We start from the raw sequence: 20,279 nt of genomic DNA, 5'->3' as shown, positions 1-20,279 counted from the left end.
TGCCTGTCTGTGTCCTGATTTCCTCCTGTTATAAGGATACCAGTCCTATTGGATTAGGGCTCTCCTTAATGACCTCATTTTAACTTTATAAAGTATTGGGAGTTAGGACTTCAACACAGGAATTGTGAAAGGATGCAGTCCAGCCCATAAAAGTATTTTTCTCTGCTTAAGATAAGGAAACCGAGGCTCACAGACCTTGAGTAATTTTGGCCAAGGTCACACAGCTAGTACGATAGAACCAGGATTCAAACCCAGGTAGATTGGCCCCAGAGCCTGTTCTTTGAACTATCTGGCCGTTCTCCAATCCCCAGTCTCCACCTTGGCATGGCAGTTGTTGGGATGTGCCATGGATTATTGAATAATCCTATGCTGGACATAATGGGTTTTCTTTTTTTTTTTCTGTTAGATAGTGCTGCATTGAACATGCTTTTACAGGGATCACTGCACACCTCTGAAAATATTGCTATTGTATAATGCCTAGAAATCAATTTATTCACAGAAGTCTTTGTTAAATTTATGTATTTCCCCAAAATACCCCCCAAAATTGTGCTTGTTTACCCTCCCAGCGATAATGAGTGAGAGTGGCAAGGTTTAGAAAAGAGCAATGGAAAAGCTACTTCCTGTCATAGGCGACAGATGAATTGGAATTGGGTACTTATTTGAGGCGTCTCAGAGTGAAACAAAGCCATTGTTTCTGTTAATTTAGGTGGGGCGAAAACATACCAAGTGATGTATCCTGGTCAATTCATGATTTGCTTTCTTGTTTTTCAGAATTTTGATTCTGACATTAGCAGTGTGGGAATAGATGGCTGCTGGCAGGCAGACAGCCAAAGGCTTCTCAATGAGGTGATGGTGGAGCACTTCTTTCGACAAGGAATGCTGGATGTAGCCGAGGAGCTCTGCCAGGTAACTGTGCCACCTGCGAGAGGATGAAACAGAAACAAGGGAAGTCTTTGCAGTTGTTAAGTCTTCTAAGCCATAGGCAGATTTTTACATTTTAATCATCTGGGCTGACTTCAGTTTACTAGGAAGTTTTGTTTTTTGTTTTTTTTTTTAAGTTGGTGAAAATTATAGTTCTAGAACTTGTTATTCAAATTATTTCCTTATTCCTGCCCCAGAATGTTGGTCCCAGGTCATCAATCAAGGGTAAGAAGTGATGCTACTTTTTCAAACATCTCCTCTTTTTTTTGTTTGTTTGGAATAAGTCAGGGCATTTAATTTATTTTTTTAATTAATTTTTTTATTGGAGTATAGTTGATTTACAATGTTATGATAGTTTCTGCTGCACAGCAAAGTGAATCAGCCATACACACTTTCTTCTAGAGTCTGTTCCCATATAGGTCCTTACAGGAGCACTGTATAGAGTTCCCTGTGCTATACAGTAGGTTCTTATTAGTTATCTTCTATATACAGTAGTATGTATAAAACATCTCTTTTAAGAGGGAAGGTTAGTATAGCAGAGAAGAAAAGGACAAAGAGGTTTATATTTGCTTTTCTCCTCTAGCCCAGCTTAAAGAACTTTGTTTATCAAATGAATTTCAAGCTAAAATTTACTTCAAGTGAGCAGCATTTGTCTTTTATTCCTATTAGACATGAAGTTAGGGGTCTCAGACCAGTTTACCAATACCACATAGTCATAATATTAGCAGCTGCCCTGTATTGAGTATTTACCACCTGCCAAGACCTGCCTTTATTCCTCACTGCAACCCTGTGAGGAAGAAATGACTGCTCCCATTCTACAGATGTGTAATCTGAGGTCTGGAGAACTAACCAGCCCAAGGCCATACAGGTTCTTAGTGGAGGAACTTGGATTCAGTTCCAATTCGTGTGTCTTCAGACTCTGTTCTGTGGCTTACATTCTGTGCTGTTGTATTTTCCATTTAGAAAAATGAAGGACTATAAGGATTAAATAAGGACTATAAGGATTAAATAATTTAAAGCCAGTCTGTAAACCAGACCTCTAATGTAAGCCTTTTCTGTTAAACACTTCAGATAAGCAATAACTCAAGTCTTTCTCTGTACGTTATGGGATTTTGTGTGTGTGTCCATATACATTTCCTAAAATAAATTGTGTCACTTAGGATTAAGTTTTGTTTACAAGTAACAGAGACCCAAAATACCAATGCCTTAAACAAGAATGAAGTTTATTTCTCTTACACAGAAATCGGAGGTAGTAAGCCATCCACTGCATATATGGTAGCCATGTGCCGTGAAGCTCTTAGGGACCTTGGCTGCTTGTAGCTCTGCTGTTTCTAAGGTGTCCCTTGTCCACATGGTCCAGGATAGCCCGAACCCCAGCTAGATATTTTGTATTACGGGAAGGGACAAAGAGGATATACTTATGTTTCATTGGCCAGAACTTACATTTTGCAAAGCCATGCCCAGCTTTATTCCATGTGGTTATGTGCCCAGCTAAAATTTGGGGTTTTACTATTATAGAAAAGGAGGAAGAACGATACTGGGGCTCAGTCATCAGTCTCTGCCAGAGAAATGCATGGTAAAAAGAAATTATCTTTAGTGATTTCCCTCACATTTTATAATGTAGAATATGCTTTCACCATATCTCTTTATTCTGATTACTGCTAATGAAAGTTCTTTCAATTTTTTCAGGAATCTGGTCTTTCTGTAGACCCAAGCCAGAAAGAACCATTTGTGGAGTTAAACCGAATATTAGAAGCGTTAAAAGTCCGAGTTCTGAGACCTGCTCTGGAGTGAGTTACTGAGTTTGTTTTCTTTTGAGTACTTTGAGAGAACTCTATAAGAAAATGGAGTCAGAAAACACATTAGAGATTTTGAGATTTTATATATATCTCACCTGGGGTAGACTTCAGAGGCATCAAGGGAGAATTATTTTATTTCTTTTAGCGAAGTGAGTTTGGGGGATATGCAATATGAGAAAATGGTTAGGGCTTATTTCACTTATCAGTTGGTCTGAATTCCCATGAGAGAAGAGGGTTTCCTCTAGCTAGGCTACACCTCCGCTTTAGACTAGCTTTATAACTGAAGGACTGTTGTTCAGATGGTCTGAGTTTGATATTTGAACTTCCATAATGTTCTGGGTTCGCTGCTTGCATTCTAAAAAAAAAAAAAAAAAAAAAAAGCAATTTAATTGGTTATTGGAACCAAGTGGTATACGTAAAGAGAACAAATATTGTTATGGAGTTTTACTCTAATTGCCGTCATAAAATAATTCACTGTGAACTGGTCATTGTTGTGAATTACACGAAATTACTGGGTTAGCTCTGATAAATATTATCCTAGTACAGAGTCAGCAGAGTTTTTCATAAAGGGCCAGGTAGTAAATATTTTAGGCTTTGCAGGCCACATAAGGTCTCCGTTGCATATTTTTCTTTATTTTATTGTACAACCCTTTAACAATGTAAAAAAACCGTCTTGACCATCTGGCATACAAAACAGGCAGCAAGTCCTGTTTGGCCGGTGGCCGTAGTTTGCTGACCCCTGTCCTAGAATTTTTTAATGTGAGAATTATCAGGTTATTTGTTTTAAAAAGAAAGAAAGGAGGAAAGGGAAGGAGGAAGGAAGGAAAGTTATAAAATAAAAGGAAGAAACTGGGTGATAGAAGCAGTGATATTATTTTGAGGTCACAGCCTTAGAATCCTGGGATTTTAAAACTGGAAGTATTTGATATCGTTGTTATCAGGAAAAAAAACAGTTGGGAAGATCCTTCATGAGTTTTAAAAAATACACTTCCTTTTCCTTCTACTAACCCATTTAATTTTTCATAGGTTAGTTTTCTGTTTCTCATCATTTCTCAGTTCTTAGAAAATTTTGCAGAGTTCTAAAACCAGCCTCGGTGAACAGGCAGAGATAGAGTCCTGTGTAAATTTATAAATATCAAATTTCTGTATAAATTGTAAATATGAGGTAACTCATTTATTTTATTTTCGTTGCTGCATGCGGACTTTCTCTATTTGCGGCGAGCAGGGGCTACTCTTCGTCGTGGTGTGGTGGCTTCTTGTTGCGGAGCATGGGCTTTAGTAGCTGCGGCACGCGGGCTCTAGGGCACACAGGCTTTAGTAGTTATGGCATGCAGACTCAGAAGTTGTGGCTCGCAGGCTCTAGAGCACAGGCTCCGTAGTTGTGGCGCATGGGCTTAGTTGCTATGCGGCATGTGGGATCTTCCCGGACCAGGGATCGAACCCGTGTCCCCTGTGTTGTCAGGCGGATTCTTAACCACTGCACCACCAGGGAAGTCCCTCATTTATTTTAATTCTTTAAAGATGTAAACGTCACTTAAGCAGCACCACTGTGTACTATGCATGTTACCTTTATAGTTTGGTTTTTTTTAGATTTTATTGTGACATCCCTGTGAGATTAAATTTAATCAAGTGCCTCTAATAACACCTCTTAAACAAAATATGGCAGCCATTCTTCTGTCTACTTTTATATTCCACCTAAATGATTAAACAGTTATAAAGGACAGTGAGGGAGCCTAAATATAAAAATGTAATGGGTTTCCCAGTTGTCTTATAGTGATTTAGAAATAATATATGAGTTGTTATTTGAGGTAATAGTCATTTATCCATTAATTTCTCAGGTTTGTTCTCAAACTTTTATTAGTGCTTATTATGTACCAGAGACTGTGCTGAGTATTTGGACTGCCTTAGCCCTCAAAATTCTCAAGGGCTTGTTCCTTTTGGAATGAAGAAAATTCATAAGACCCTTTTAACTTTGGGCTTTTTCTGTAAGATCTGTTTCTGACTGGTAACTATGGCATATATATCAATGATTTCTGTAAGTGTTTTCTGTTATTTGTAGCCTCAAGCAGTGCCTCTCAGGCAAAGGGAGGACTCATTCCACCCACTTGGCACTAACAGTGGAAACTACTGTACAGTAGTCCCTCGGTATCCGTGGGGGATTGCTTCTAGGGACCCCCGTGGATACCAAAATTCATGGATGCTCAAGTCCCTTATGTAAAACGGCCTGGTATCCTTGCCCCTCCGTATCCACGGCTGCGGAACCTGCGGAGGCCCTCCATAGCCGCAGGTTCCGCAACTGTGGATTCGGAGGGTCAACTGTACAGTAGAAATTTTCTCCTTTCGCTTTTCTGGGAATATTGCCATGTTAAGTATCTGCATATGGGGATGTAGTCATAGTTATAGTTGTCTCTTCTGGAGTGCTTATTATATGCCTAGCATTGTTCTAAGCATTTTATTTGTATTAGTTTATCCAATCCTCATAATAGCCCCCTGAAGTAAGTACTGGGTTTACAGAGGAGGAATTGAGCCTGGAAGTTGCTCCATGGAAAAAAGGATATGGAGTCAAAAGGTCAGTCGAGGAAAGCTTCACATGATATTCCCTAATATCCTCCTCTAAGAGAGTCACCTTAGAAGTAAGGGAGAAAGAGAAAAACGCACGAGAGTAAACGCATGTCACTCATTTCCCTGAAGATAGCCCCAAGATAGACTAGAAGAAGAAGGTATTTGTAAGCCTTTTTAAAACGCTGTGAAAGGTTGTAGTGGAATGTGCCGTAGGAACTGGAGAGAGGCATTTTTATTCACTATTATCAGAAACAGATCCCAGCCCAGGCTGGCAGGATGGTGAGAGGAGAGATAAACAGACCTAACCTGTCAGTTAGGTTTCTGGGAAAGAGCGGCTAGCTCTGAAGGTAGGATCTTGTTTTAGTTATTTTTGGATTAATATGGAAATTCTAAACATGGAGCGCTCACAGTGGGCCAAGTCTTTTCAGAGGCCTGACGATGAAGACAATTAACGCTTCCTGTTTCTGTGGGATAATTGCGTCGATGTGGGTTGCTTCTGACTTAGTCACCTAAGTAAGTAGTATTGTTTTGGGGTTTTTTAATGGAAGAGGCCCAGAAGGTCTCTCTAGTAGTCACTGCACTGGCAGTGAACAGAGAATTGTGACATAGGTGACCTTATTGGGTGTCATTGTTTTGGTCTACCGTGTTTCTCTAAACAAGGAATGGTTCCAAAGCCGGCAGGGCTCTTGGCACACATTGGAGATGTGGGAGCAGAATTTATTTTAGAAACCACAGTAAAGCTAATAATTTACCTGAATGTTTACATTTAGCTTGCTGGTTGTAGTATAGTGATCGTTAGTTTTTATAAAAATTAAAAATCAAAAGTTTTCTGCTAGAAATGCCATTAGCCAGAATACAGCACTTATTAACTGTTCACTTATTAACTGTTTTTTTGGTCTTTCTGTCATATGTCTTCTAGTGCTTTGTAGACAAGTAGATTACGTTTTTGGTGCCGATTGTAGTTTTGTGCTTTTGCAGTGTCGTGTGCTTTGTTGGTTTTGGATTTGTTCTTATCAGGTTAACTAAGGCTGTTCTACCCCTTATTCCTGCTCAGTGAATCAAACAGTCCAATATTCACTGTGAACTTCTAGCGGAGACAACTTCAAAAAATTCTGAAGGGGATTAACTGGTACATACTGATTCCCACAGAGTTGGTTCTGTAAAAATCAAAGCAGGGCTTTCCTGGTGGCGCAGTGGTTGAGAGTCCGCCTGCCGATGCAGGGGACACGGGTTCGTGCCCCGGTCCGGGAAGATCCCACATGCCGCGGAGCGGCTGGGCCCGTGAGCCATGGCCGCTGAGCCTGCGCGTCCGGAGCCTGTGCACCGCAACGGGAGAGGCCAATAGTGAGAGGCCCGCATACCGCAAGAAAAAAAAAAAAGAAGAAGAAGAAGAATGATACTAACATCTTCTACATGTTAATATGTTTAAAGAAATGAAGCAGTGCTTCTTACCACTTGCTTGCAAATCTGATTTTAACAGCTGGCTGATAATGCTTTTCTGCTTTAGTGCTCACCTTTAACTGGTAGTCCCAGCTCAAGATTGGTTATTCCAACTGTTTGTACTCTAGAGGCCTGCATCACTGTGCTTTGGATCATTCAAAACTGCATGTTGTTCTTTCCCTCATTAGCACTGTTTGTACAAATCTTTTTGGTGCTGTGTGTTGACACTATATGTTATTTACACAGCTTTATCTGCCTGATTAGACTGAAAGCATCTTGAGGGTAAATACTTATGATGACTGTTTTTAATCTCAAAGCACGTATAGCACCAAATCTTGCACCAGTGAAAGTTTAAACATAGATGTTCCCCTTCAGCATCTTGTGTTTCATTTATAAACATGCCAGTTTAACAGGAAAAGAGTAGTGGATCTAGGCAGTCAATAGTGAATCTCATGGCTGACACCTACTTCATAGTGTGGCCTTGTACAGTTCCAGAAATGTCAGAGACAGTCTTGTCTTGGTGTTAAACCTTATTAAATATGTAATTGTCATCTAACTTAATATTTTTTTCTTTCTTTCACTGGCTGCAGAGCATCTTTAGGTGTAGATTGTTTACTTTCTTTACTAAAGTCTCTGGGCCTAGGGCTTGATGTTACCACTGACTTCCACAGGATGGCAGACTAAACCCATTTTTTGGTGTTAGGTGTTTGAAACCATTTTTAACACACATGCTGGTGCTCTTAATTACTTTTTTTTGAAAAAAAAAAAATCTTTTTTGCTTTTTCTTTAGATGGGCGGTATCAAACCGAGAAATGCTCATAGCCCAGAACAGCTCCTTGGAATTTAAGCTACACAGGCTCTATTTTATTAGCTTGTTAATGGGTGGAACTACAAATCAACGAGAGGCATTACAATATGCGAAAAATTTTCAGCCATTTGCCCTAAATCATCAAAAAGGTGAGTCTAGAGTCAGCTGTTTTTAATGGTTGGGACAGGACCGTGGCTGCCGCTGGAATTTAAGTTTATCTTAACTAGATCTAAGATACATTTGCTAATAAACTGAAACAATTGTAGATGATACATCACCTAGTAAAAAAAGCTTCTTGGCTGGCTCTAGAACAAAAGTAAAGCATTAAACCTCTTAATTGAAAAGTCAGAGAGAGACACTGCATTTTGAGGGATTCTACATTAACCTAAGAGGAGACAGAGAAAACGTAAAGTATGCACTTGCCCCCGGCATCCCCCCACCATACTGCTGTTAGGGCCACGACAGAGTGTCTGAAGGTGCAACAGGGTAGCAGCAGTTACTCCCAGGTGTCAGTGTAGAGGGCCTGACTAGTTTTACAGCCAAAGATATGTAATGACCCCATTTGTGACATGATTATTACTTCTCTAGATAATGGTAATTATACTATGCTGTGTATAAATTATAAGTTCAATATTTAGTGCTGCCCTTTTCTTCTTCTTTTTCTCTGTGCTGTTTCTTTAATAGAAACCAAGCTTAAGTACCAGAATTTTAAAGGACATTGTCCGTAAGTTATTTTATGCCATGTCAGCTGGGGGAATTCTTGCCTTTTTCAATGTATTACTTGCAAGCTCTGTTTGGGGTGTGATCATTCACACCTCCAAATTGCTGCTGCTTTTGTTTAGACATTCAGGTTTTGATGGGAAGCCTCGTGTACCTGAGGCAAGGGATCGAGAACTCACCGTATGTTCACCTGCTTGACGCAGACCAGTGGGTTGACATCTGTGACATCTTTACACGAGATGCCTGTGCCCTCCTGGGGCTCTCCGTGGAGTCCCCGCTCAGTGTCAGGTATGGAAATTGTCCTGTTATTGCAATGTGCGTTGCATTGGCTAGTTCTGCGTAATTTGTTGTCTAGTTCTTGACGTTTAAAGCTGAGAGAACATGTGTCTTTCTGAAGAAGAGTACAGCTGGTATTTCAAGAGATCGTCACAATGGGCAGTGACCTAGTTCTAAGTGTGGTCTGTGATCCTTCAGGGGGTCTCCGAGAGCCTTTTCCACTGTGTTCACGTTGTGGGTGAAACTGCTCCAGCCTTAGCACAGATCGGGGCAGTGGTCCCAAACCCCACAAGGACTTGCTGTATTCCTCATCCACCACACACTTGCAGATATTTTAGTGTTACTGAAGAATGTTCTTGACGAAACGTTAAAAATCACTCACTTTATTAAATTTCGACCTTTGAGTATACATCTTTTTAACATTCTGTGTGCCCAAATAGGAAGCTCAGATAAAGCACTTCAACTCATGCCAAATCATGAGACAGAATGAGGATTGTCTCAGGGAAAAGCATCTGTATAATGTTTGAGTTATGAGCTAAAAACTACTTGCTTTTTTCCCGGAACACAGTTTTTACTTTTACTGTCTTAGAAGACAGACTATAGGTACTCACACTCAGGTTTTTGGCAGATATTTATTCAGATGAATGAAGTAATAAGCTTGTCACGTCAGGGAAAGTAACTGGTGGTATCTTTTGCTACAGTGGTAAAATTCAAGATTGTAAGCTAAAATAGAAAGTTGGGAAAACTTGAACCGACCACTGTAAGCTTGACAGTTCCCCAATGCTTAAAGACATTTCCGATGAGATTGGTGGTAATAATAATGAATTTGAATTTTTTGATATTACATAATGAAATGTGCTAACACTTGGAAGATCAGTAAGATATCACAAAATCATACATGAGTAAAAGATTCAGAGTATGAGACCATTGGATTTTAGTGCAGCAGGGTACAAAAAGTACAAGGGCAAGTATTCAGATTCCACTTTCCAACTAACCTTTAAAAAAAACTAGTACTTGTTGGGACTTCCTTGGTGGTCCGGTTAAGACTTCATGCTCCCAATGCAGCGGGGGGGGGGGGGGGGGGGGCGCTGGGTTCGATCCCTGGTCAGGGAACTAGATCCCGCATGCCACAACTAAAGATTCCACATGCTACAACTGAAGATCCTGCGTGCTGCAACCAAAGACCCAGGGCAGCTAAATTAAAAACAAAACAAAACTACTGTTTGTTGAGTTTTGGTGTGGCATTAAAGAAGAATATCCACAGTTATCTGAAAAGGCGGTTTAAGTACTACATATCTGTGTGAGGCTAGATTTTTTTCACTTACTTCAACCAGAAGAATACATTGCAACAGACTGAATGCAGAGGAAGTTGTAAGAATCCAGCTGTCTTCTGTTAAGCCAGACATTAGAAAGATTTGTAAAAATGTAAAACAATGCTGCTCTTCTCAGGTTTTTGGTTTGGAAAATACAGTTATTTTTTGTGAGACTGTTATTTATAACATGTTTTTTGTTTTTAAGTGATTAATCAATATTTTAATTCTCAGTTTTAATTTCTAATACAATAAATAATGATAGAATAACCCACAAAACTAAATGTTCTTTGAGATCCTTAATGTTTAAGCCGGTAAAGGGGTCCTGAGATCCAAAAGGTTTAAGAACCAGTTTTAAGCAATAACTGTTTGGGGACTTCCCTGGCAGTCCAGTGGTTAGGACTCTGCTTCCACTGCAGGGGGCGGGTTCGATCCCTGGTCGGGGAGCTAAGATCCTACATGTGCCTTGCGGCACGCAGCCAAAAAAAGAGCCTTTTTAGCTCTTCTATTTATTTGGCTCCTCCGGTGTTTTGAATCCCTGCTGTGTGCCAGGCATTGTGTGGGACACAGAGATGAATAAGGCTCAGCCTGCGTTCCATAGGGGCTCCACCTGAACGGAGGAGACAGACTCGTGCAGTTAAACTGTAAGGTGTGGTGGGGCTGCAGGTCTGGTTCTCTGGGACAGACTCTGAAATGAGCGGAGACCCACGTGCAGGAAGTGTACTGGGATCAGCCCCTGTGGGGAGTGAAGGCAGCAGGGTCAGAGGGAGAAGCTGGACTGTGATGCGGTCGCACCAGAGGCCTCGGTCCACCCCTGCGGAGCTCTGGAGCTGCAGTGGCCTGTGCAGTTGTCCCAGATGGGTGCAACTTTTGTATCCTCAGGTGGAGCAGTCATCGAACGTGTCCCTGGTCAGGTCGCTTTCTCCAAATGAGGACAGTCCTGAAGGGGGACTCAGTGGAGAGCTGACTGCCAGCACTTCTAGATGAGAAAGGTGCTTCTGCCCTGTACAGGGGTGATCTGGGTCTGGAAGGAACTGTGCAAGAAAATGTTTCAGAGTGTCATTAATGTTAAGAATGCCATTAATGGACTTCCCTGGTGGCGCAGTGGTTAAGAATCCGCCTGCCAATGCAGGGGACACGGGTTCGAGCCCTGGTCCAGGAAGATGCCACATGCCGCGGAGCAACTAAGCCCGTGCGTCACAACTACTGAGCCCGCACTCTAGAGCTCGCGAGCCACAACTACTGAGCCCACGTGCCACAACTACTGAAGCCCGCGTGCCTAGAGCCCCTGCTCCGCAACAAGAGAAGCCACTGCAGTGAGAAGCCCAGCCACTGCAATGAAGAGTAGCCCCTGCTCGCCCCAACTAGAGAAAGTCCACGCACAGCAACAAAGACCCAATGCAGCCAAAAATAAAATAAAATAAAATAATTTAAAAAAAAAGAATGCCATTAATGACTGGTAGGCAGAGCTTATTAAACCTGGTGGTTTTGTAAACTGTAAGACTGCGTGTGTGCGTGCGCGCACGCAAAATAGAGGGCTTTGTAATGCTTTGAATCCAATGGCCGGGGTCCTCTGCACATAGCATGGAGTCTGGAGGAGTTGGCGTTTCCTAGGACCAAGCTTTCTGACACCTGGCCTGGCATTAACATTTCCTCTTCTGCCTTCCCAGTTTCTCAGCAGGTTGTGTGGCGCTGCCAGCTTTAATTAATATCAAAGCTGTGATCGAACAGAGGCAGTGCACTGGAGTTTGGAACCAGAAAGATGAATTACCTGTGAGTGCCATTTTCTGTTAGTTATTACCTCTCCTGTCATTAGAAGAACGTGGATGTTAAGGATTTTCAATGCCTGTCTTGCCTTTCAATCAGGGAACATTATTGTAGCCTTTTGACAGGGGTCCTTTTATGTGTATGTAGACATGATTAAACAGTAGAAGTGGGGAGCTAGTACATTTTGGAGGCGCTGGAGGAGCTCTCTTACCATTTTGACTTAGCGTGGCAGCGACAGCTAATGAAGGAAAGCATCAGAAGTGGGGAGGGTGGATATACTGTAGCGTGTGGTATGTTCTAAGTGCAGTTGCTAAACCACTTGTACTGTGAACTTTTTAAAATATGAAAGCAGTGAGTCAACTCGATTTAGTTTTGTCTGAAACATGGATATTTATGAGATCACGGGCTTGTGCTGGTTCTATTTTTCTAATACCAATTAAAATAAGTGCATAGCTGTTAAAGGTCGTCGCAGTGACACGTGCGGTCATCAGTGGCCCTCCCGTGCTGTCTGTCCACTGTTGTCATGGACTGGGCCATGGTTTTAAACGTCTGCTCCAGTCACTTGCCAACTCTCTAACTTCTCAAAGCAGTAGTTTGTCCACCTCTGAAAGGGGACCATCCTTCTCTTTATGGGGCTATTAAAGGCTGAAGGTAACAGAGGGATGCTTAGAATAATACAGGACACGTAGTAGGTAGTCAGGTTTTGTTGCCGTAGTAGTTACGACATGGAGCAATAACAGAGGTCATCGTGTGTGTATGTTTCCATCAGGCCTCTGACAGGCACTGCAACTTTGACAGGGATTATCATTCCTGTCATGACTTGGTCACAGATCCTAAAGGGCTACAATATGCATTTGGCTTTTTGCTTTTTTTCTGCCGCCCCTGTGCACACGTTTATCTGCAATTACCCTGTTCTTCCAGCTGGTAACTGTCGGTTGGTTGCCCCAGCTTCTCAGAGATCTGTCCTGATGAAAGGCGCAGGTGCACTGCCAGTCCTGAGCGTGGTCGGGACACGAGCAGTACCCTGCAGGGCTGCCGCTCATCTGAGCAAGCGAAAGGAACTTGAGCCTTCACTCGCTTGGCTGAGGCAGGTGCCTGCAAGAACCTGGCAGTTGCCCAGGTGTACTGTCAGTATCTTTGACACTTGCACACTAGAACGAAGCACACTGAAATCTGAATTCACCCAAAGCCTGTGGGTCAGGGTAATAAACGGTTGCAGGGGGGCGGGGTGGGGGATGATCTGGTCATTTTTTCTCAGGATTATTGTTACACTTTGCCACCTTTCTTGAAAGAATCTGAGCAATAGACTTTTATGTTGATACAGCCATTTTAGATTTAAAAGGAAAGAAAACAGAAAGAACTGATGTTTGTGGAGCCTCTGTCCTGTGCTAACCACTGTGCTAAGGTGATTTCATAGCCTTTGTTTTGTTCACTGCAAAGAGAGATAGCCGATACAAGCGCTGTGAGCTCAGATGGATGGGTTGTGAATTCTCCTGCTGAACTTTAGTTTAAAGCCCTTGTTTCAGGTTGTTTCTCTGGACAATTACACATAAAACATGGAAAAGATCTGGATCTGAAGCCCACACAGCAGTAAACAATGTTTAGTCTGCCTTTAAAGGGATTATCACACTGAATTGTATCACCTAGCTAAGGGTCCTGTAAAAACAGTCAGGATTGCTGGTGGGTTTACTCTTCAATACATCCTGATGAATTTTCGAGAGTATTTGACTTTTAGAGCGTTGCCTTGCCTTTGACTCTTGCTCTCAGGCATCAGAGTTTGGGTTGATACGTAGTGTTAAAAATAATTTAGAATTATGAGGTAATACTTTGACTCCCAAAGACTGTCCATCTTTGGTTAGTTTAGAAGAGTGCTGTAAAAAGATACCTTCAGATGAGTAGGTTTGATAAATGTTCTTTGCTGCAGAGCACGTATTGACATGTGGATGGTTTTCTGTAATATAACTTGAGCCTTTTACCTTTTTTAAAAAACAGATTGAAGTGGACCTTGGTAAAAAGTGCTGGTACCACTCAATATTTGCCTGTCCTATTCTTCGTCAGCAAACAACAGATAACAATCCACCCATGAAATTGGTCTGTGGTCATATTATATCAAGAGATGCCCTGAATAAAATGTTTAATGGTAGCAAGTAAGTGTTTGACTTTTTCAATGGCAGTAAAAAAAAAAGAAACAAATAGTCTTTTGGAACTTAGTGGGAAGATAAGTAACAAGGATAAATAAATGTAGCTAGAATTTAGAAATAAATAGATTTCTTAACTACTTATTTAGTTTAGTGGGTGGTATCTTTTCTCAGTCTTTATTAGTCTTTGTTCGTGAATTTATTGATTAAATTTATAAGCATGATCTTTAACTCACCTTTTTGGGTGGGTGGTACATTGTCATCAAGGCTGTTCCCCTCCCTTTTACACAAATGGTAGCATACTATACACTGTTCTGAACTTTGCTTTTTTTCACTTAGTGATACACCTTGGAGACTTTTTTATGGTGTAGAAAGAGCCCTCATTCTTTTTTAAAGCTGTAGATTATTCTGTCATATGGAAATGTGATAATTTATTTAACCAGCTCCCTGATGATGAGCATTTAACTTTTGTTACTATGAAGTGAATTACCGTATCTATATGGGATTTATAAATTTGTAGAATTGTAATTCAACAGGTATAGACATTTATAATCTCTATACATAATGAACCCAAATTTAAAAGTACAGTCTCAAAACCCTATTTCTAGCTAAGGCAACTAGAAAATTTCTCATTGGGGTTCATTTCAGACCCATTATGGTGAAGTCTTCCTTTTAAGAGAAGGCCCTGAAGCTGTTCATGTTCTTCCCAGAAACCCTGGGAGTGCAGGTAGGTGGTGACTTGAAGCCAGAGCCTGATCTTGGTTCAGACCGTGCTGGTTTCATGTGCCACTGCAGGGTATTGTGTGCCACGACGGGGCATGTAGGCTGCTCTGGGTAGGCTGCACGCCTTGTAGGCTTAGCAGCTGGCATCAGATTTGCTGCATGTGAGTGGACTGTGACACCAGTACCTCTGAAAGTCATTTTGAGATAAAGTATAAGCTAAACCTTGGAGAAGAAAAATTGGATTTACTTCCGAAACCCCAAAAGCAATTTTCAGAACAGTTGTCTTCGTTTTCAAAATAGTCTTCACTGGTTTCCACTGAAGAAGAGCCTTGAAGTTTAGCGTCTGGCTTGGATGGTGTTTCTTTGTGACCCTTCAAAGCTTGGCCGTTACATTAAGGGAAAGCACAGTTAATCCTCAAAGCAAAAAACAGACGTGTGTGTGTGCGTGTGTGTGTATGTGTGTAATTGTTAAAGACTCTATGACTAGGTAAAAATTGAATGCTCAGTACGGATCCTGTTCCTTGATTTAATGTTTTCTTTCTTGTCTTTAGATTAAAATGTCCATATTGTCCAATGGAACAAAGTCCAGGGGATGCCAAACAGATATTTTTCTGAAGAAATAACTTTAGTTTGCAATTTGTAAGTGAAACTGAATCGAGAGAACGTTCCATTTAATGCAGCTAACCAAGGACTCCCATGTTTATATAAGCTAATGCTCCGGAAACTTTGCCAACATTTTAGTGTATACACACGGAGGGGAGTGCGCCAGAAGAATATTATCATAGGGCTTTATTATACTCTTGGTCTTCATTTCTGATCAAGTAAATACACCAGCAGTTGTCATTCAATGCAGGTTTTTGTACTTAATTATATGGTGATTTTTTTACTTTTTAAGAGCAGAAACAGAAATTTACCTTCCTGCCATGTGTTTAATATCTCTCCTGCTTTTACTTTTGTCATTCTCCTGATAACTGTAAGCCTTGAGAATGTTTGTGAAAAAGTTTTATTTCCTGTTACGTGTACATAATTAAATGAAAATTCTTCAGAAAAAGTTTGAAAAACTGAATTGTGGTCATGAAACTAATTTGCAGGGGTTTTTGTGCTCAAGGAAGAGAGCTGTGATAGATTCCAAATTTGCTTTTTGATATTTTCCTCTGCTGCAGCTCTCACCAAGAAGTCAGCAGACCTGCATCTGAGGTCTGCTTGTAGCCCCAGCAGGCTGCCTGTTATAAAATTCCATCACCAATTTATTAGCAGGTTGGTGTGAGCGGTCTTCCACTAGAACAGAGTGGAAGCAGTACTATTGTTTCTTTGCTTTTATTGCCAAGAGGTGCTTGTTTTAAAAGAGTGTTCAATAAAACAAAATTGTGAAGTTAGAAGTGTTCTTAAGTTGATATTTGCTCTCTTGGTCTTGGTAACCCTCTTCTCTAAAATCTGCTTTCAGGACTTGGCTGTTTATATTGCATTTGTATATCATTGCAGGCACAGTGTTGCGTGTATGTATATATATATATATATATATATATATATGTGTGTGTGTGTATATATATATATGTGCACCAGCATCAAACATTGTGTATCTGGAGGGGAAGAAGCATGTTCCAGTCCTAAAATGCAGTTACCAGACTCATCACTTTCAACCCTGAAACTTAGAAGCTAACAGATTTTCTGTAGTGCAGAATATGTTTATTGCTGTTTTTGTATTTGAATAGTATACTGTTCAATGCCTCTCTTCTGCAAAGCATATCATCTCATTGACTGTGAATCTGTATATTATTCTAATGGATACAGATTATGATCTTTTCTCTTGTGAGGTATCTTCATTTAATGCACTGTCCAAAAATAGCCATGTGTAAGAGTCTTTCTCTGTATGCTGAACTACATGGAAAAGACTTCTGTGGACATAATTCTGACTTAAACCCATGAAGTTACTTCATTTTGAGACGAATGTCGTATGGAAATCACCAAATACTTTGCAACTCTGTGTCGTCTGACACGGAACTGAATATCAATAGAGGAAAACTTTCATGAGAAAATGAAGAAAGAAGAATACACAGAAGCAGAGAGAAATGTGACGCTTCACATTTTAAACTGCAGATTGACTTCGTTTGCCGGGGAGGGAGATACCAGATTTGGTGCTAAGTTAATTGGAAACGGGCAACATTTGCTGTAGTGTATCCTAGCCTGGATGGTTTATCCTGAAATGTTCACCTGAGGGAACGGGGATTTGTCTGTAAAGGAAAGGGGTACTGCTTGATTGCTGTGTGTGATCAGGCTGATGGCAGGAGTCACTGTGTGCTGGGGGGCTTAGCCAGGGATCGATTGGCCTGCCGAGCCCCGCTCGCTGCGCCCAGCCTCCGGCTCAGCCTCATGGCTTTCCTGTTGGCACCCTCTGTCCACTAACACAGTGAGAGAAGGGAGCAGAGAGAAGCTCCTTGGACTCCAGGAGAAGGTAGAGAACTCCAGGCGACACTCTGGCCAAGGATGTAAAATTGCTTTATTATGTTATTTTTTCCTTTGAATGAAACCCAGAGTGTCTTTTTTTTTTTTTTTTACCTTTTTCTCACTAGGCCAGATGTAGTTTTAGTTTTAGTTACAACTTACTCTCACCTTTCCACCTCAAATACCTGCACAACATTTAGGCTTTACATAAGGTTGGAGCAATACAGACATTGCTCCAGAGGCTGGTGGTCAATGTCTGTTGGCGGCCAGACCCTTCACACAGCTGGCTCAGGCCAGTTTCAAGGAGGAAATCAGGAGAGAGCTCTGTTCTGTCCCTGTCCCCGTGTTGGAAATCCTGTTGACAGTTTTCCGTGCAGCTCATGAAACTTTAGACAGAATATGCTTTAATGGAAGCGTTCGATTTTACAGCTTCCTGTGCAAGGTCCTTGGGGTCCCCCTGGGCAGGGTTAGGGCCAAAAATTTGAAACTCTATTGACCTGACAATTTAACGTGCAAATGATGTCTTGTAACCTTCTTTAATTAAATGCATGGACTTAAAATTCACCGGTGACTAAATGTGAAGGGGAGAGGTGGATTTGAAGAGGCCAGGCCTTAACCAAAGATGCTGAACTAAGACGTGCCGCCCTTTCTGCTCTAGAAACACCTTCACTGGCGGTGTCAGAACCGTGTCATTACCGAGGCCGTGGGTCAGCTGTGCAGGAGGACGCGCTTCGTCGCTCTCTGTTTCCTCTTGCAAAAGGTCGTGAAAAAGAGCCAAGGTTTTTACAGTCAGACTAATTATGTCCATCGAAAACAGAATTTCAGAGTGGTTTCTTAAATTTCTTTAGGAAACCATTTCCATTTACCAGTCATGGACAAAGGCCATGGGACTCTGCTAAACCAGTAAAACCTTATCAGATTCTTAGATTCTGATTTAGAGCATCTGTGCTTTCAAGTACAGACCTGAAGTGCAGTGGCTAAGGTTGTCTTTTGACCTTTTTTTCTCCTTTGTGTGATCATCACAAATGCCATTTCTGTTGCTTTGGTGGTGATTATATGATACTTCTAATATATAAATGAACGGGTATTGGTGCCTCTTGATTTTTAAAATTTCGAAGAAAAGAGCCACCTCATATTCATAGGGTGTGTGAGTATTTTGTGAGTGTATGAGCATTTGATTGAAACTAAGGAGATTATGAAGTAAATCTTTTGTTTTGCTTTTTGTATAGCAGCTGATGTATACAGAGACGCTAAACCCCACGCCACATTTTGTGGGGGAATGAGGATCCTTCTTTCTCTCCAGGTAGTCCCACAGGTTACGCAGTTTAAGTTCAGTATATTTTACGCTGTGAGTTATTTTCCACCTCGGTGGTTTCAGCCTTTGGGACAGTAGATACTGCAAAAACCAAGAACTCTTGGTTTATCTGCACAAGACAAGCTGCTGGTAGACATTAGCCCTCTGGTTTTCCAGCTCAACCTCTGATTAAGTGGATTGACAGTCAGGCTGGCCAGTCTGCTTAGTCAGCTGACTCAGGTTATTTTCAGGGAAGGCATGGAGGCATGTTTTGGTTAAGTTCATCACTAGGATGTGTAAGGTAAAGACACAAACCAAATACCTTTAATTACTTTTCGTACATTATCTTTGGTAACACTAGAATGCTCTGGTGTTGGGGGAATGTTAGCAAGGAACACAACAGAAGGTTTGGCGCTTCATAAGCCTGTCCAGCTATGGCAGGTTTTATGTAGTACATTGGTGTTTACCATAAGCAGGTACAAACTTCACGAACTGTTCTTAACGATAATTGAATAGATACCAAAAATGGAATGACACATGTATTTTAATAGCAGATGAGGCAGTTAGTTTTAGGGCGAGTTTTTCCGCTGTTGATTTTACTTCAAGACATAGGGAGAGAAAACAGTTTTGTTTTCAAGACATCTCCCTCTACAGTTTGAAACTGTAGTGAGCATATGCTTCATTTACTTCCAAAGAGGCAGAAGCAGCTGGAACTGGCTTACAGCACATGCTTTGTTTCATGTTATGGGTGATGACCTACACTCTTATTTTAATGTTCTCCAGCAAGGCAGAGGTGGGGCTCACGAGGACTTAGTGCCTGATCTTTTCTTTTGGGAAGGGGTGGGAGTGAATGTATCGGGGACAGGAGGGAAGCTAGGAGAAGAAAATGGGAGCGTGAATGAGTGTGCATGTGTCTGAAATTCACCATTACCCCCACCTGTGTCTAGCAAGGAACAGGTATTTAATGTATTTTGCTCCTGACTGCAGTGTGCATGTATTTTTTTGCCCTCCTCCATGTTTTCTAGACTTATACTAAAAGGATTCATCAAATCATCTTGTTCAGATGGCTCAGGATTGTATTTCTTTTGCTTACCCTGTGCTCTTGGGTTCTATAGTATTTCTATAATTATGTAACAATAGTGTTGCACTGTAATCTATCATATAGAGCTATATGTATGGAAAATTTTGATCAGTTTTTTTAAGAAATGTATCCTGTTTGCAAAGGCACAATAAAGTTGCATCTTATAGACTATAGGCAATAAAGCTAACAATAAACCTTATTTAACACAAACCATATTCACATTCTCTGTTCATTTGATCTTGAGACAAGTCTAGCATATCCAGTAGTTTCAGGGATATCATTTTAACTTAAAAGGTTCTGATATATTTAATTTATAAATCTCAGACTGATATAATAGAGTTTTGGAAAACTATAAGAAATGCTTTGTTAATGTGTGTATTCCTATGTAAAACACATGGCTTCTCCTGTGTATATTTTTAAAAATTAAAAAGAAATGCACATTTGAAAAGTGTTTTGTGGAACCAGTCTGTATAAATGTGACAGGTGCCAGAGGTAGGAGGGAGGGAGTATGGAGGTAAGAGAGCATCGCTGTCTGTATTTGCTGCGGGTCTGCATGTAAAGAATTTAAGCAAATACCTTTGTCACCATCTCATCCTGTTTCTGGGCCACCAGCAGTGTGAGAAGAGGAGGTGGCTGGGCACTGTCCCCAGTTCCTAAGGGGGGAATTGGGTTAATGTTTACAGGTTCGTGCACCTCATACTCATCCTGTGGGTGCCTGGGACCCTCTGACCAAGTGAATAGCGTGTGACTGGGAAGAGGGGTCTGGAAACAGCTCTGCCCAGGCTGCTGCTGGAGTGGGGCATGAACACCCAGCTTTGCCAAGCAGGAACAGAGGACAAATTGTCTCGTCATTCACCGTGACACACTAAGGTGGCAGAGACCAAGGATCTATTTGTGCTGCTTCCGTATGTTTTCTCAGAGAGAAAGACTCATTCTCATCTGAAATTTCAGAATGTTTCTACCTAGGGGAATCAGGGTGGGTTCCACCCAGCCGCATT

The 20,279-nt window shown here is 41.2% G+C and overlaps 1 protein-coding gene across 1 annotated transcript in view; it reads left to right on the top strand.

The window, feature by feature from the left end:
- The window catches only part of RMND5A (required for meiotic nuclear division 5 homolog A), a 53,214-nt gene extending 33,530 nt beyond the window's left edge, over nucleotides 1-19,684 (top strand). Inside the window, exons 3-9 of the mRNA XM_060117490.1 lie at nucleotides 772-906; nucleotides 2,611-2,711; nucleotides 7,513-7,679; nucleotides 8,373-8,538; nucleotides 11,507-11,609; nucleotides 13,596-13,750; nucleotides 15,016-19,684. Coding sequence (XP_059973473.1) covers nucleotides 772-906; nucleotides 2,611-2,711; nucleotides 7,513-7,679; nucleotides 8,373-8,538; nucleotides 11,507-11,609; nucleotides 13,596-13,750; nucleotides 15,016-15,079 — 891 coding nt within the window. The 3' untranslated portion in view covers nucleotides 15,080-19,684. The remainder of the gene's footprint in view (nucleotides 1-771; nucleotides 907-2,610; nucleotides 2,712-7,512; nucleotides 7,680-8,372; nucleotides 8,539-11,506; nucleotides 11,610-13,595; nucleotides 13,751-15,015) is intronic.
- The last annotated feature ends 595 nt before the right edge of the window (nucleotides 19,685-20,279 follow it).

Source organism: Mesoplodon densirostris, chromosome 14 (assembly GCF_025265405.1).
Source record: "Mesoplodon densirostris isolate mMesDen1 chromosome 14, mMesDen1 primary haplotype, whole genome shotgun sequence".
In the NCBI taxonomy this organism is placed as follows: Eukaryota; Metazoa; Chordata; class Mammalia; order Artiodactyla; family Ziphiidae; genus Mesoplodon; species Mesoplodon densirostris.
The sequence above is the reverse complement of the archived record's forward strand: the minus strand, read 5'-3'. Positions and strand labels throughout refer to the sequence as shown.